At 46.5% G+C, this 12,632-nt stretch overlaps 1 protein-coding gene across 6 annotated transcripts in view; it reads left to right on the top strand.

Moving 5' to 3' along the window:
* The window catches only part of SLC41A3 (solute carrier family 41 member 3), an 88,421-nt gene that overhangs the window by 56,138 nt on the left and 19,651 nt on the right, over positions 1–12,632 (top strand). For 4 of the 6 annotated variants that reach the window (XM_039481805.1, XM_039481802.1, XM_039481803.1 and 1 more), the window contains exon 2: positions 2,623–2,939. In XM_039481805.1, coding sequence (XP_039337739.1) covers positions 2,649–2,939 — 291 coding nt within the window. In that variant the 5' untranslated portion in view covers positions 2,623–2,648. Of the gene's footprint in view, positions 1–2,622; positions 2,940–7,475; positions 8,764–12,632 lie in introns of those variants that run through there. The other 2 variants (XM_039481807.1, XM_039481806.1) reach the window with 2 other exon arrangements.

Here is a 12,632-nt window from a genome sequence, read left to right as displayed (position 1 = left end):
AGCAGCCCCACCATACAAATTGTTCCAATGCCCTGGCTCCAGCTGTTTTCCACAGCTGTATTTCCTACCCCTTAGCTGTGTGTACCCTCCTCCCACACTGTTTTCTCTGGGCTGCAATGCTTTGGGCCAGTGGTTCTCAACCTATTTACCATTGTGGGCCACCTCCAATACGATCTGTATGGACCTGAGGATGTCCAATGGGCTGCAGCTGTGTGCTGATTGGGCCACAGGTTAAAAACCACAGCTTTGGTCTAATCTGATTTGATGGGTTCAGCGTGGGTCCTGGGCGGTGTTGGTGGCCTGCAGTACACAGGGGATCAGACTAGAGTGGTCCCCAAACTGGGGGAGAAACATCTGGGGTGTGTGGCGGGGTCTGGATCAGCTCCCATGGGGGATGGGGAGGGAGTGCTACCCAGTCCCGCTCTGCCCCCAGCTCTGCTCCGGCCCCCGGCCCCAACTCCAGGCCTCAGCTCAAGCCCCCACTCCTGGTCCCCGCTCCCAGCCACAGCCCTGCTCCTGGCCATGGCTCTGCCCCTGGCCTGGGGGTTTAGGGGGGAAGCACGGACACATTCCATTACTGGTAAGGGGAAGTATGAGAGGAAAAGTTTGAGCACCACTGGACTAGATGGTCTGGTCTTCCAAGGCATCTGGCCTTAAAGTCTGACTCTCCAGATGTTTGCCAAGCCGAGAGGAGAGTTGAGTGCTACCTGGAGTAGAGGAATTGAGGGTTAGGATGCATCTGTCTGAGGCCTGCATCTCATGCATTCGATCCACAGCTCTTTGAACTGCAGATCGCGAAACATCAGCCAGCCAGTGACCAGGTACTGGATCAGACCAGTGGGATTGGGAGTCAGTTCTCTGTAGCCTCTGTAATGAGCCTGCCAACATGGGGGCCAGTTAGTGCCAATATTGACATGGCCACGTGACCAAGTAGCAGGCTGAGACCAGTCTATTTCACAAAGCCATCAAATAAATGTCACATTGCACTATTATCTGCCACTAATATGGCACCGTGGTTAGGCATGGTAGATGTTTGCAGACAGATATGACCTTGAGCAGGGCTGTCCTTAGGCATACGCAGCTGTGTAGGGAACCCTAAAATTAGGGCACCAAATTGCCCCAAATTTCACGGTGCCCTAGGCAGCTACATGCTGCATACATGGAAGCCCTGGTTACCAGCCCTATCCCTCGGTCGGCCCCCCCGCAAGGGGCAGGGCCGTCCCTAGGGAGTGTGGGGCCCCAGACAACTCCCTCCGCCCTGCCTCTTACCCTTCCCCCCCCTCCGCCTCTGGCCTGCCCCCATTCCACCTCTTCCCCCAGCAACCCCACACTCACTGGCAGTGGCGGGAAGCAGAGCAACCCGGCCCCAGGCCGCTCTACTCCTCCAGCTCCCATCCGTGGTGCTTCGCTTCCCGCCGCCGGTGAGTGCGGGGAAAGGATCAACCCCAGCCTGCTCCGCTTCCCTTGCTCCGGCCCCAGCCATGTCGCTCCGGTTGGGGAAAGGACTGCCCCGGGCTCTCACCGGCGACGGGAAGCAGAGCGCCATGGCTGGGAGCTGGCAGAATAGAGCGGGCTGGGGCTAAGCTGCTCCGCTTCCTGCCACTGCTGGTGAGTGGGGGGATCCCTTCCCCCAAGCCTCCTCCCCCGAGCGACACAGCTGGGGCCGGGGCGAGGGAAGCGGAGCGGGCTGCTCCCAGCCCCCTGCTAATCCCCGGGCCACTCTGGGCCTGTGGGGCCCCCAAAAGTGGCCCCCCCACAGCTCCTGCCTCCCAGACCCGGGGAGGCGGGGAGAGGCTGCGGAGGGGCTGCATATGGCACCCAAATGTCTAGGGATGGCCCTGACCTTGAGGTCCCCATATTTGTATGTGTTAGGATAGGTGTGAAAGAATGGTATAATGGAGATCTGACACATGGTCAAATAAATATCAGCTCATCAGCTAGTGAGTGACTCCGTGCTGTAATATACGTTTGTACTGTACTGCTCCCCAGAGCTGGCGCTAGGTATAATCAGGCTAAACAATTGCTTAGGGCCCTGAGCAGGTCAAGGGCCCCCATATTAATTATTAGTATATGTGGGCGGGGGACCTCAAAATTCTCCTGCTTAGGGCCTCCAATGGGCTAGCATTGGCACTGCTGCCCCCTACTGGATATAATATGTCAGTTTCCTATACCAGGTAAGGTCCTGAGCTTACAAATTGCTGAGTGTACCTCTGAGTCCCCCTCTCATAATAATTGGGAAACTCACGGAGTGTGGGAAGCAGGCACATCCATGGCCACTGCACTGGATTGCAGTCTCCTTGGCGAGTGCCTGGCCTTTTACTGCGTGAGTGCTAGAATGCATGGTAGCAGGTGTGGCATGACCCCATGCCAGTGCGGAGACATGGGATTATGGAGAGGAAAACCAGTGGCCTGGAATGAGAGGCTAAATGAAAGTCTAAGGACTGATACTTGGATCAGCTAGTAATCTGTGCCACTGCTTGGAGGAGTAGGTGGCATTTTGCCCTAAAGCTGATGGGAAGGAGGTAACTGTGGTTGAATACAAAGGGCACATCTCTCTCGCTCTCAAAAAAAAACCAAAAACCCACCTCTCACTTTGTCCTGTTTCTTGTCTTGCATCTTTAGAAAGCCATTGATTTGCGAGGATCAAGATGAAAGAGGAGGAAGCTCGGCAGCGGAGGAAGGAGGGCAGGCCAAAAAATGGGGAGCAATCCAGGCACAAAGCAAAGAGCAAGGGTAAACACAAAGACAGCAGACTTGGCAGCCGGGAAGCAGAGGATGTCCCTTTGGTCTCACAGCAGAAGCAGCCAGCCGAGGGGAAAGGGCCCATGGCAAAGCTGCAGGACGAATCGGCCATTGCAATTGGCCTGCAGGTGCTCCTGCCGTACCTGTTAGCAGGGCTTGGCATGGTCTTGGCTGGGATGGTTTTGGACTATGTTCAGGTAAGGGTAAAAAGCTCTTCCGTATGAGTGTGTGTGGTGTGCTGTTACCAGGCTTCAGAGGTCCTGCCTTTTCTCTCTTCCTGGATCTGTACAAGTGAAAGGGTTACAGCAGGTTGGGTGGATATGGGAGAGAAGATCTCTCTTCATTTTGGATGTTCATTTCCTTCCCCACCCCCAAATTTAAACCAGCATTACACAGCTACTTCTGCAGTGCTCTGGCTATCTCTAGGTGAGGCCTGTCGAATGTCTTCTCCTGCAGCTCCCTTGGAGACTAAAAGCATCACTATGGTGCTTCCAAGCCCCAGAGCTCCCTAGTGCACTTCTTAGTGCCAAATAAAACCTGCTGAAACCAAGTTGCTCTCCATGTTTGTTTCTAACGCTTTCTAATGAATCACTTGGGTTGCTTTCCAGCCTGTGTAACATGTTTTCTGTGATAGGCATTACTTAAAGTCTAAGTTCTGATTAGACTAAGAACTGATTGTAGGCAATTTACATGTAGAGTTACAGTTCATGTCCGTAGTACAATCAAGAGGTCACAATGTGTTGTTACTAATGGGTAATGCTTTTTCAGATTTGCATTCCTATTTTTGCTCCCTGTGTATTTGACTAGCAAGCTATCAGGTCAGCGTGCCCCTTTGTTATCTGATATGGTGACACTGAAAGCCCCGTGCTGGTATTGACAATTTTAAAAAAGTTGGAGTTATTTCTCTTCAGCCCCTCGATTACTCTTGTGGTGTAAGGAGATCAGCTAGGACCTGCAGAAGCAAAGGAAATTGCCTCTTAAGACTGGCGCAGTATCCTTAATTCACCAATTGATACCAGATACTGCAGCACACATTATCCACTCTTGTAAGAACCTTCCTAGAACAGAAGATGCTATGTGTCAGTAGCTCAGCAGAGGGCCTCTTCATTTAGAATGACCTTCCTGATCCCAGCTTTGTCTCCCCCTTAATGGAGTTTTAACATATACAGGATTTGGTTTGGTTTTTAATTTTTCATCTCTCTATTTTGATTTTTTCCCTTTTTTATTAATAACTGATGTTTAATATAAATTACCTTTTTATCTAATGTTCACACAAACGCTTTACAAATCATGTATAGAGTGGCGGGTAAAGTGTTTCCTGAAAAGCGGTCACTTCTGGGGAAGCACGAGCCACTTGTTAAACAGTTGCACAGCAACGTCACTCTGTAGTTTAGAACAGGAAGTGAAATACTCCCCCTATCCAACAGAAATTACAAACAGTTAATTACATAGTACCCTTCCCTCTCATGCCAAGTTCCTGACCAGTCAGGGGAGAAATCAGCCCAGTGGAAGCTCACTTGTGGAAAGACAAGCGCTCCAGCTACTAGCACTTGGAGTCCCCCTCCCCACGGACAGACTCACTGCTGCTTGGACTCTTCCTCCCTTTTCTGCCTCCCCACCAGCGTAACCGATCCCAAACCACCTGTTGCTGCTGCTGCTGCTGCTGCTGCTGAATGAATAGGAACTCAGCATTTCCCTGGTGCTCCTTTCTGGCCTCCTCACTGTTCACTCGTGGTCTTCCTGCTCCCAGCCCACCTGGATGTAAACGCTCCCTCCTCTCCTTTTTGTCGCTGCTCAAATAGAGGAAGAGAGATAAATACATTACAAATGAAATGGAAATGATTTGCCCCAAACTGGCAGTGAACTAGCAGTATCAGTACTGTTCTTATTCCTGGACCCCATTGGTGCTTAACAACCCTGCCCTCCAGTGATCTAAACACGGAGGACAGGAAGGTGGCCAACCACAGTGGTATTAACAACACTGTTGGGGACAGCTTGTGCTACTACATCCTGCAGCCACAATAAGTCGCATCCAAACAAAATGTGTTTAAAATCTTGTTCTTTGGCATTTTGTGTCTTTCCCTGTCCTCCTCTGAGTGCTTCTGATTTTCTTTTGAAAGTTATTCATTAGAGGCCCTGGTCAGGGGTAAGAGCCCCACTGTGCTAGGTGCTGTCTAGGCATATAACCAGAAATGGTTTTCTGCCCCAAAGAACTTTAGTGTAAACAAAATATTGCCTTGTGGGACAGTTTGTGCTGGAAGGGGTGAGGCTCTGGATATATGACTCTATCCTTAAGTGTACAATAAAAAAAGCCAGTGTGCAAACATGGGCTGCCTAAGTTAACTATGTTTTCTGCCTGGCGATTTGCCAGTTGAATGCTCTTTATTGTGCTTGCTTAGTAATGGAGCGTGACAGAGAGTGATCAACTCATTCACCCCAGCTTGCCGAAGCTTTAATATAGGAGATACTAGCTATGATGTCACTTTATGGCACCTGGGTCTTTCAAACAATCTGATACTTTCCTTATGCTAATGCTTTTGCCTATGAACAAGCGATTCACAATGTACAGTGACTTTTTAGGACTGTGTATATTGATTATCTGCATCATGCATGCAAACCCCTAAAATCCTGAGGTTGCTGCCTAGACCCAGTCCTGCATTTGTTACTCAGTTGACCTCAGACTTCTGTGTGGAACCAGAGCTTCATCCTATTACCTTGAAGTTGCTGGTGGGAAGAAGCAGACTGGGTCATAAAACCCATTTTGTAGGCATTAGAGAGAGCTTCTCTGTTCAGTCTCCTCTGTTCCCATCCCTTTGAGCTCTCCTCCAGCAGGGAGGATTGAAATGACTGCCCTTCTTTGCTTCTTGACAGCCACCATGTGCTGCTATTGATGGAGTCCCAAATCCCACTGGCTTTGAGGATACTGCCTCCCTGCATTGCTCCTGGTCATCATCTCTGGGAGCAGCAAAGGACTGAGTCAGGAATCTGGAGTCAGGGCTCTTGCTTTGTGGACTGTAACACTTACCTGGAGATCCTTGTGCAGCCAAACCGTATAGACTTGATAATTGTGTGTGTGTTTGTGTGAATTTAGGGCCGGGGAAGGTATCCACACTCCCAGCCAGTGTGCTTAGCGCTGGGAGACAAATACTAGTTCAGAGTCCATGGCCCATGTGTCCTTAAATCTCCTTGCTGAGAATGCCTGTTCAGAGGCCAGCTAACGCCAAATATAGTAAAGAGGGTTTTTCAATGTTGATTTTGAATGCTAGGAACTGGACTGAGACAAGCAAACTCTTTGCACTGGCCACCAAACAGCCAGCAATTTCTATCACTACTGACTGGCTGGATTTAAACCAGCAACTGATCAGTGAAAGGCTCAGTATCCAATTTCTAATACCTCAGGCTGTCCAAACTCCCTTTCATTACAAATAACTTATATAGAACCTTTTGACTCCAAGACCCTAACATGCCATCCAAATTATTACAGAGAAGGATGAGTATAAAGTGAAGATTTAAAAAAACAGACTTTTTAAATTGAAATCAGATTATTTAAATTAAATTGTATTTTTAAAAAAACATTTAAAAATAATTTTGAAATTTAAATATTATCTATTAAAATCATTTAAATTAAATACAAAAAGTACATTCAATAGTACATATTTGGTGCCAACTTTAAAAGAAAGAAAGCCACTGAATTGGTGGCAGCCACTAGCTAAGCACCTGAGAGTAGAGTTGTTATGTATTTAAGCCAGCTTTTGACTGCAGGGAGAATATTTTCTTCATTTCAGTTTATTCAACTAGTTCAGTTCAGTGACTAGTTCATTCAAAATCAAGATGCCAATTAGGAGTTAAAAAAGCAGAAAAGCTTGTTATTTTCTCTTCCAATTTATGAATAGAAACTAGTTGTGAGAGGATGAGATCTACTAGTTCTAAAATCTTGAAGGACACAGCGATCAGAAATAATCTGCTCAATTCACTAACTGCAGATAATACTTCATTTAATAAACAGGTTAGTTTTAAATGCAAAATATGTTTTGATAAACTTTTTGGTATGCTTTTTTCCCCCTTGTGTTTCCAGCACATTTATTTAATTAAAACAAGTAAAATGCAGTTTTTTAGCATTTTAATTGAATTTGCGTTTCCATCCAAATAGGACTTGACACAAATCACAAGTAAAATAAAGTTAATCACCAGACAGTGAATAAGAAATGAATCATTTGCCATTTTCAAAAATTATAAAAATGAAGAATCTGAATAATTGTACATTAAGCTATATAATGTATACAGCTCTAGTGTACCCTCCTGGTTAGTAGAAAGAAGCACCAAATTGAGAGTAAAGGCTATATTTAGTTGCAAATCAACATGGTTTAATAGTTATCAACCTGTGAGAATCAACTTTTCTTCAGGAAAATAACTGAAAAGTACAAATTCAAAACATGATTAAAATTGATGATTTAAATCAAGGTTTCCTATTTGCTGATTTAAATTAATCCATCCTTTCACAGAGGATCCCTGACAAAACTCCTTCCAAGTTCCATTAACTCCCCCACCCCCAAGTTTGGATAAGTTTGGATCTGGATTTGAGCTTTACAGTTTAGGCCCATCTCTACAAAGAATGATACAAATTTACTAGCATAAATGGGCGCAACCACACTGAAGTCAATGGGCGTATGCCAGTGACTTTGGCCATATATCTTTAAGCAGGAAGCACTGAGGTGAAGCCACCTGTGGGGTGGAACGCAAGAGCTATTCAGCAGCATGCAGTAATGCTGCACTAAGCTTTAGGACAGGAAGTGAAAGAGCATATAGTAACTATTGGAAACTTTTCCCTTCTTTCCCCATGGTCTAGTGAGATTCTAGAGCTACCTTAAATAAGCTCTTGCTGTGACTTATCTTGGTCTTTGCAAGGTAGCTGAAAGTTGACGTGATGACAGCAGATAAGGGTATTCTCTTTGAAGCTCATTGGTTGGTTCTGTGGAATTGTTTTAAGTCAGTCATTCAGAGATACAGCTGACATAAGCTGATTATTCCTTCCTGAGCTTGTACACCACAGACAAGACTGGAGAGGGGGGAGCAAAAAGGGGGTCAGGCGGGGCAAACGTTCTCTCACAGCCAGTGCAGCTTTGCTGCCTTTCTCGATGGGAGCTGAGTAATAGCCGGGGTTGTAACAGGCGTTGACTCCTGCTCTCAGCGACCTTGAGGGAAACCAAATGAAAACCTGGATATTAATTGCTCCACCCCTTAGCCTTGGAACGGTGAGAAAAGTTCAATGCCCCACATGGTGGGGCTACTTCAGCACCAGCTTATATATTAAACCATTGTATCAAAGGCAAGCCATGTTTTGCGAAGAAATGTAACCAGAGGAGAAAGGACACCTGTGCCTTTGAGAACACTGAGGGATTCCTGCGTGGCCTGTCACTCTTTGCGCAGGGACTCTTCTGCCATAGCCTGAGGAGCAGGTCTTTCTGGTTTTCGCTGAGCTGGGGGAAGCTGGAGCAGGGGTGGGATCATCAGTATTTATCCACAAACATCTCAGCAATCTTCCTTTCTTCTCTTTTAAATTCTTCTGGATGTAACATGGAGAAAGAGCTTCCATGAGGCTCCTCGCAGTCTGAGCTCAACCAAGTCAAGCTGATTTTGGAAGATAAGCTTGCTGTGGTCCTCTGGAAGGGAGGAGGAGAAGAGGAAACTAAAGGACTGTGGCTTCACTGCTAGGTTGGGGAGAAGCGTCTTCAAACTGTGGAGCAAGCAGCTGGGCATGTGATGTGTGGGTGTTCCTGGCTTTTTTTTGTGCTCTGCCTGTTGAATATGGGTTAACGGCATTTGACCATGGTGGTCACTCAGCTACAACTGGAGCTGTGCTTCCATGGGAAAAAACTGAGAGGTTTCACCTGCAAACTGACCAGGTCGGCTAATGGATTTCTCCCAGAGACGTCCTTCTCCATTGCCTCCCAGATCTTCGTGCCATTCCTCTTGGCCGGTTTGGGCATGGTGGCTGCTGGCCTGTTGATGGATCTTGTTCAAGTACGTATGTGTGATTAAGCAGCTTAGTAGCAAGGGGCTGGTTTGCCTGGGTGACCTTGCAATATGCATTTGTAATTTGTGTGTCTAGTAAGCATGATTGCCATCGGGTCCTGCACAGGCTAAAGAGCATCCTCTTTGTGTCAATATCTAGGAACCACTCTTCTTAAGTCAGGGTGTTTGGCTTTGTATTTAGGGATGGGCGGCTGGACAGACAGTACCCTAGGTACAGTAGAGGAAGAGTTCCTCCCATTCTGTGTCCAGCCACACACTTTGGGGCAACTTGTATGAAACTGCACCAGGCCACAGTACTGGGATCAAACAAATGCGACAGCATATTCATCTATTGTACGATATTCATTCTGTCCCCCGGAGATCACCAATGAGAGAGTTCCAGGTCAGAGCTGTGGTTCACATGTTCACATTTTGAAGCAAGATTATCATTTCAGTTCTTCGATACTAGAGGTTATTTTCATTGATTATTCTTTAATCTTGAAGGCACTCGGCTCTCCTGGTGATAGGCACAGAATAAGAAATAACCAGACTAGAATCTAAACATTTCTGGGCCAGATTCTGATCCCATTTTCTTGGGTGTAAATTCATCAAAACTCCCTCTGACTTCAGTGGAGTTATGCTGGATTTACACTACTGTGCCCGAGATCAGAATCTGGCCCGTCTAGCTTTCCTTTGTACTGGTGGCACAAATAGAAACTCAACATTTGATCTTGTTTGGGTACCTGATGTGGGTGGATTTGCAAATCAAAATGTTGGCACAACTTCTGCCGCTTTTAGACTGTGTCCCACTGTTATCTACGGTGCTCAAAAGCAAGCTGGAGTTCATAGGATTCTCTGGCACTTGTACCCCAGCAGGAGCTAAGTATGGGCACTGCTTTATTTTGGGGGTGGGAGGTCTTGCTCTGTCACTTGTCCAAGGAAAATAATGGTGCAAAGAATGAATTGATTCCAGGGAATACGATGTGAGGAGCAGCAAAGGAAGAATGGCTTACTGTTGCTGTACTGTGCCTAACAACCTGCCTGTGCTCTGCTCCAAGGCACAGACCTACCTTTTAGTTTTACAGGAGCTCCTCTCCTTAACCGTCTCCCCTGTGCTATATAATACTTAGCACTTACTTATCTGCAGCCTTATCTTTCAGAGCAGGATACAGACATTAAAATACTAATCCTCACCAAGCCCTTGTCAAGTAGGTAAATTGTAGGCTTCGTCTACACTAGAAAATTGTCGGTTTAACTACGTTGGTCAGGGGTGTGAAAAATCCACACCCCTGAGCGATGCATTTAAGCCTACCTAAGTCCCTATATAAGCACTAGGGAAAATTCTTCTGTCGACCTACCTACCACCTCTCAAGGACGTGGATTATGTGCACCGACAGGATAGCTTCTCCTGTCGGCGTAGGGAGTCTCTAAACAGAAGTACTGCAGCTGAGCTGCTACAGCATTTTAAGTGTAAACGTTCCCTTAACGTAGAATGCATCCTTTGGATTTGCTGGAAAGCAAGGCCATGTTCAAGAACCTCTGCCTAGGTAGAAAATATATGACACGTACTTGACGTACACATTCCAACATATTGTACATGTGATATAAATACCAGACTCTGTATTTAATATATACTTAATTTATTTACACATTAGGGTCTTGGAAACTTGCACAGGATGGTGCCGTGCATTAAGCAAAATAATGGGGGAAAGTTTCTAAGTTAATAGGAAAAGGAACCATTGGACAGTGGAATTGACTCCCAGAGGAGGTGGTTAAGGCATCATTGCTGCTAAGAATCAAAAATAGCTTAGAGGAGACCGTTTCTGCAATACATGGCAGTATTTCTGACCTGAAGCATTCAGAAATCATGAGTTGGACCCTAAAACATCATTAGACGACTTAAAAATCATGAGATTTGAAAAATTAATATGTTTGGGGTGCTTTTTATTTGTGTTCTGGTCTTTGAGCCAGCAAGATTCATGTTTTCTAGCTTTTCTTAATAACCATGAGGACTAGAAATTTACTTCCTTTTTAATCAGGCTGAGATTTTGATGTATTCATGTGACCCCAAGAGCTGTGGTCTTAAGGAAAATACCACAAGACTTGCCATGAAATTGTGAGAGTTGATAACATTGAGATTCACGGACCCCAGCGGCCCTTTCTAGCTCTCATAACTCTGACTCTGTGCCCCGCCCTTTAGCAGGAGACAGTCTGACACTCAGAAATCTGTTTTAAAGGATTTCCAGTTACTGCAACAAAGTACTTCCCAGCATCCCCTTATTTACCCTTGTTCGAGAGATGTGAACACACACAGACATTACCACCTCGATAATGGAAGTGGATGGTGTGTAGTGACTTTACTTACAGTGCTCTTGTTTCGCCAAAGAGCAGCGGAGTGACTCTGTGCTGGAAGCTGGGACTGGCTATATATAATTTTCAGGGCCCTACCTTGCTGTAAAGGGGCATGCAGAGGGCATGTGCCTCCTTCTCTGGTCCTACTGCCAAAAGATTGAGAGGTGAGTTGCCACTCCACTCCATGGATTATAAGTCTGCATGGAACCCCCAAAAGCACAGAGCCGCAAGCAGTTGCTTAACAGGGTACATTCACACAGCAAGTGGTGGCTCGTGGCAGCGAGTCTCAGAGCCGCGTCTAGTGTTATAGGGCTAAAAACAGCTGTGTAGACGTTGCAGTTCAGGCTGTGAAGCGTACCCTGTCCCTCGGCTTCGGGGCCCGTGCCTGACTGTGTACACAGCTACTTTTAGTGCCATAGCATGAGCCCGGACTCTGAGACTTGCTGTTGCGGGCTGCCCCTTGCTGTGTAGACGTACCCAGAGAGTCTTACCACTGATTGCAATGGAGAAAGGATTTCACTGTCAATATTTTGCAAGCTGTGAATGAGTGAGGGGAAGAAGGAAGGCAGGTGGAAAGTAAATGCCTCTGTATTGTGGCTGCAAGCACCTCCGATTTACTTGGCTTCCTACAGAAGCCATGGGGATGGGAACTGCACCAAGCGACGCTTTCTATTTTTGGCTGCTCTTCAAGATAATTCCTTTATTCCACTTTGCAAGCTTAGCCAGGGAGAGAGGCCACACTGTGTCCTCTGAGCATCAGCTGATCCATGGTGATAACAGGTTGGGAGAGGAAGTTGCCAGATGCACTCCATGGGTCTTTTGAGATGATAGAAAAGCAGATACAGTCAAATGAAGAGCTCCCAAATCAGAGGCTAATACACCAGCAAAAAAACTATAGTAAAAGCAACTGCTTTTTGAACTGCATCCCATTTGCTTTACCAGGTTACCAGCTAAGTAGTAGCAGCGGGACAGAGGAATTAAAACGTGTAGGCACGGAAGAAATGAACTCTTCTCAGCTCAAATTTGAAATCGACTGTAGACTCAATGAGACCTGTTTTGTACTCTGTCACCCCGTTGTACATTTCCTGGAATTGTGCACCTGCTTATTTCAGGGCTGAAGTTGGCACAATGACGGGTTCCGAATGTTAAATGATAGCACATCTGAGATGTATGCAAATTAATCTATTTGTACTTTAATTTAAACAGAATTTGTATTGAGGGCCAGATCTTCAGCTGTGCTTGACACAACTAGAGGGGCTGGGAAGGTGGAAGTAAGTCAGCTTTATGCATCCCCAATGAGTAGCCTCAAGGCTGCTCTAGGATGCCCTGACTGGTAGCAGCCCCTCAGAGTCTGTTCCTCCCTCTGGGGATAACCAGAATGGCTTAGTGCTCTAGTCATGCCCATGATGTGCTCCCTGAACTGTGGCTGGAGTATGGCTTAGAACTGCTCTGGCTAGACACCTCCACCTACCCCACAGGAATTCCCAGCCAGCTTGAACTGGCTTCCAGATGGCTTTGCACTGCTA

This window comes from Mauremys reevesii, linkage group 7 (assembly GCF_016161935.1).
Source record: "Mauremys reevesii isolate NIE-2019 linkage group 7, ASM1616193v1, whole genome shotgun sequence".
Classification (NCBI taxonomy): Eukaryota; Metazoa; Chordata; order Testudines; family Geoemydidae; genus Mauremys; species Mauremys reevesii.
This window is presented reverse-complemented; position numbering and strand designations above follow the sequence as displayed.